General features: G+C 33.0%; 2 protein-coding genes across 3 annotated transcripts; one reads left to right on the top strand and one right to left on the bottom strand.

Annotated features, from left to right (window-relative positions):
* The first annotated feature begins 299 nt into the window (after positions 1-299).
* On the top strand, positions 300-1,565 carry LOC145039139 (uncharacterized). Its single transcript, XM_078987253.1, has 3 exons — positions 300-482; positions 1,077-1,190; positions 1,311-1,565. Exons 1-3 carry the CDS (start codon positions 465-467, stop codon positions 1,443-1,445), a joined length of 267 nt encoding a protein of 88 aa, XP_078843379.1. The 5' UTR covers positions 300-464; the 3' UTR covers positions 1,446-1,565.
* A 424-nt stretch (positions 1,566-1,989) lies between these two features.
* MEF20 (mitochondrial editing factor 20) lies at positions 1,990-3,547 on the bottom strand. Of its 2 annotated transcripts, XM_078987252.1 has the most exons (2): positions 2,932-3,547; positions 1,990-2,817 (listed from the first exon to the last, which is right to left on the bottom strand). In XM_078987252.1, the coding sequence occupies exons 1-2, from the start codon at positions 3,503-3,505 to the stop codon at positions 2,096-2,098; spliced, it is 1,296 nt and encodes a 431-aa protein (XP_078843378.1). In that variant the 5' UTR covers positions 3,506-3,547; the 3' UTR covers positions 1,990-2,095. The 2 variants fall into 2 exon arrangements, with proteins under 2 accessions (XP_078843378.1, XP_078843377.1); XM_078987251.1 differs by having other exon boundaries at positions 1,990-3,547.
* Between the last annotated feature and the right edge of the window lie 978 nt (positions 3,548-4,525).

The following is a 4,525-nucleotide window of genomic DNA, read 5'->3' as shown; positions in this document are numbered from 1 at the left end:
AAAAGCTACTTAGACTAGCTTTTTTAAAAAAATTTCAAATATACCCTTCGATTAATTATAAAAACATATACTCTTAAATGTCATTTTATGTAATTTTATATATTTCAGCTAGTTTTAGCAAACACTATTTTTTATCAAGTAGCTTTTCAGCTATCGGTTGATTTTTTATTTAACATTTTTAGGTTTTCAGCTAACAACCAACTTTTCAGATCATAACCTGAACCAATCCATTAAAAAATAAACTAGAAAAAATAACTCTAAAAATAAGGCACTTACCCAAACACCCCCCTTAACAAACCGAATAACCCTTAATAAGCTTATTCATGTTTTTAGTATAGCTATTGGATCTAAGGACTCCGTACGATCTTTCAAGAAGTGAATTTCAGAGAATTTGATAGATTAGAGACAGCAAAAATTGATCAATTTGATAAGGCGGAGATTTACCAAGCTTTCTCTTTTTCACGATGAATGACGATTATGAGGTACGAAAAAACCCTAGATTATACATCCTTCTCCATAATTCATCAGTAAAAGGTTTTCTGGTTTCCCTCTTATCTGTAAAACCCTAGATTTCCATTTTACTCTATCTTGTTGGTCTGTATGTATCCATGACATTCTTATTTCCGAATCGTTTAGCCGTTCTGTTTCGGCAATTATTCATGGTTCGTTAGGGTTCTTCTTCCATGAGTCATTTCATCGAAGGGTGATTATTATTAGTTTTCAGCTGAATCATAAAGAACAACCGAAATTTAATCTTTCTCACTAATAATTGTGTTCCTTAATCCTCATAATCTCAGCTTAGTTAATGAATATCAAATCTAAATCATGGGTCGATGAATCAAGATGAGGGCGTAAATATGATATATGCGACTGATTTTCCATTAGTGTTTAGTAATCTTGTTTCTCAACAACCAGATTGGATGAGGTAATTAGGTATGCATAACTTGATGAGTTATTATGTCCCATAGAAAAGATATCCCATTTCGATCATAAATTAAGATTTGTATAAACATGATGATGATCAAATTTCTTGTGATGTTTCTCTTCCTTGTTGTAAACATAAATATTGACTGCAGATTGAGCAGAAGAAGCAAAGTGCTGCTGATGTCACGTTTCAATATTCAAATTTTGTAATGGCGTGTATTGGGTTTCAAGCTCGGCCTTGTGACATGAGATTGCATTTAATGAAGGTAAGAAAAACTAAAATACTCCCTAGAAACCCTGTCTATCAGTATCAGTATCAATATTATCAGTATCAATATTATCAGTATCTGTAGTCTTTAGATGTTGATTAATGAAATACTGTTTAGGAGATATCGGGGATGCCGACTTCCCTAAAGAGGGATACATCCCAAGTAGCGGTTGCCTCTTCGGATGCAATGGGGGAAACATCGAGCTCAGGGACTGCAAGACTTGATAAAGCTGATAGTTTTCGTGCTTTATAGATCTTGATTTCTATTTGTAGATTGATTTTTTTTAATGTTTAAGACTATTTGTATAGTGGTTTTGAGAGTTTGTTATTTGAATTGATGGGTAAATTTGAATTCAAGATTGATTGACATCTACATGTTGTACTTTGTTGCTCCCTTGATCTCCTTGTTCATCTTTAGTCCTCATTTTCTTCTTTGGCCTCCGTACTTGTTTGTTGCCCTAAATTAGACCTTGCATCTAACCAAGGGCAAAAAGGTAATAATACATCATGGGTCTTTTTCAGTGATGAGGATGAAGAGGGTATTCATGGCATTTGCACGGATCAGAGAAGAAAGTAATCAAAAGAAATTCCAAACTATAATGGGAACGATATTTTTTGGTCAAAATTGTTTCTTTAAAGAAAACAAATTCAAAACTATAATGTTTTTATTATGGAATTTATGTTTTACATAGTTATTTTTAAAAAAAAAATTGAAAGTTTAAATCAAAATAAATATTCTTTTGCTGATTAAACTGAAAAATCAACAAACTACAATGTTTTTTATAAAATTTGGCGTTCTGGTTGAGAATTTTCTTTGCAAATTTTGTTGAATTTATATCTGACTCAGTTCAATGCATGCAAAAGACAGTATAAAGATGATTCTTGCACGACTATATTGTGTTTCTAAGCGAAAACGGTACTAATAGCAGGATTAATCTCTATCCCTTTTTCACTCATCATCTCTCTCACGACTTCCACATCTTCCCACCTTCCCACAGAAGCACAAATATTCGACAAAGCAACAAAATCTTCACTTTTTTCATAATTTTCAAGATTCATAACAATCTTAGCCACTTTCTCACCCATCACAATATCATTATGTACTCTACAAGAATGCATCAAACTCCTCCACAAAACCACATCATCTTCAACATTTTCACTCATAATAAACTCATACGCTTCACCTAAATGCCCAATTCTCCCAAGAAGATCAACTATACAACCATAATGATGTGGAAGAGGCAAAATATGAAACTTTTCTTTCATAATTTGAAATAAAGAAACACCTTCATTCAAAAGCCCTGATTGTGCACAAGCGAATAATAAGCTTGTGAAGGTGACTGAATTAGGTAAAATACCCGATTCTGTCATGTTAGTGAAAAGCTTCAATGCTTGTTTTCCTTTCCCATGAATAGCTAATCCAGACACCATGGATGTATAAGTGAGAACATTCTTATAAGACATTTTGTGGAATAAGGTTAAAGCTGTATCCAAACACCCACACTTTGCGTACATGTCAACAAGAGATGTTCCTATGTAAACATCGCTTTCAATGTTGGGTGTTGTTTTTATGATGTATCCATGGATTGAAACGCCTGTTTCTAAAGAACCAAGTCGTGAAACAGCTGAAAGAACACAAACAATGGTGGTGTCGTTAGGTTTTACTCCATAATCACCTCTTAACATGCAGATAAACAACAGCAATCCATCTCGGGCGTGTTGTATCTGAGAACAATAACCTGCTATTAGTGAATTCCATGTAGCGGAAGTTCTCACACGCATTTCGTCGAACACCTTCTCTGCAAACGCAAATGCGTTGTGGTTCACGTAAAAATGAATCAAAGTAGTTTGCAACTTGACGTTTGAGAGAACCCCATGTTTGATTACTCGGCAGTGTATCTGGAGCCCTTCCCATAGCGCTTTAACACGTCGAGCGCAAGCTCCGAGAACAAAAATGTAAGTGAAATCGTCGAACTTTAGCGTCGCTTTAGATACCCAATTGGCAAAAACAAGAATTGAGTCGGTTGGAGGAGCGCATCGAATCAAAACATTTAAGAGATATGGATTGGATTTATGATCGTCACTGTAAAATTGGGAAACAATGAGAGGAGCGTAATTGTTGGCATGTGGAGCTGATGATGATGACAATGATGATGCACAGTAACGTTCGACAAGTTGGGCAACAATGGAGGGTGATTGAGTTAGGCCATTGGAGATGATTTGAGAGTGAATTTGTATGATATGGTTTGTGGAAAATGATGATTTGTAGTTCTGTAATAGAGAAAGGCATCTCAGTCTCGAAAGGGTGTGCATCAGTTCTGGAATGTGGAGTTTGTTTATGTTTAGGGGATCAATATCGAGTGACTCAAAGTTTGACTGTAATCTTTCGCTTTGACTTTATTTAGGAAGTTGAAAATTTGAAATTATGAATTTAGACACCAAACTAAAATGAATTATGAAATGTCCCCAAACTATTTCAACACTTATAATTTGGGATGTGAAGTATTCGAGTTATGTCACAAATAGGTTTGTAAATTTGTGAAAAATCAACTTTTTTTAAAAAATGATTATGTTTTTTTTTTTTTTTTTTTTTTAAGAATGACAATAATATATCAAAATAAAAAAAATAAAAAAAATAGTCGTGGAAGAGTTGGAGTGTTGGACTAATTACAAAGATCTAGAGAACCGAATAGAAATAAAAAAATCTCAACAAACATATTTAAAACGAAGTAAAAGGAACAAACTCAAAGAAGACTACCAAAGCCATCCACCTAATAGAATAAACATCACCAAGATCATTTAATCTAAGCAAAGTCTCTAAACTCCAACCAAATGAAACGAAAATTATGACCATGAGATAAAAAGAGATCAACTCATTAGATGCTATAGCAACTTGGACCATGTGTATGATATTATATTAATCTAAGTAGCACCAGCAAGATCATTTGCATGTCAATCCAATGAATAGTATGATCATTGATGGGTCCGTGGATTTTAGGGGTTCTGTACAAAGACTACAAAATGGGCCCTAAATATATTTTTTTTACTTATGACCAAAATTCATTAATTCTATCATAATTAACTAAATCAAAATATTGAATTCACAAGTAACAATACCAATGACAATGTGGATTTTAGAAAAAAAAATAGATGATTAAAAAAAATAGAGAATTATGAATTAAAAATATTTAGAAAAAAAAAAAAGAAGAAGCAAATATGGTTTTTATAGAAAAGAAATTAATGAGCTATAAACTTTTAATTTAATGTGATTCAATTTTACGCATAGGAAAGAAAAGTAATAAAAAAAGAATCTAGTAAGCGCCAAGAACCTAT

Source organism: Lactuca saligna, chromosome 4 (assembly GCF_052625555.1).
Source record: "Lactuca saligna cultivar CGN05327 chromosome 4, ASM5262555v1, whole genome shotgun sequence".
Classification (NCBI taxonomy): Eukaryota; Viridiplantae; Streptophyta; class Magnoliopsida; order Asterales; family Asteraceae; genus Lactuca; species Lactuca saligna.
Note: the sequence above shows the minus strand (reverse complement) of the source record. Positions and strands in the feature narration are given on the sequence as shown.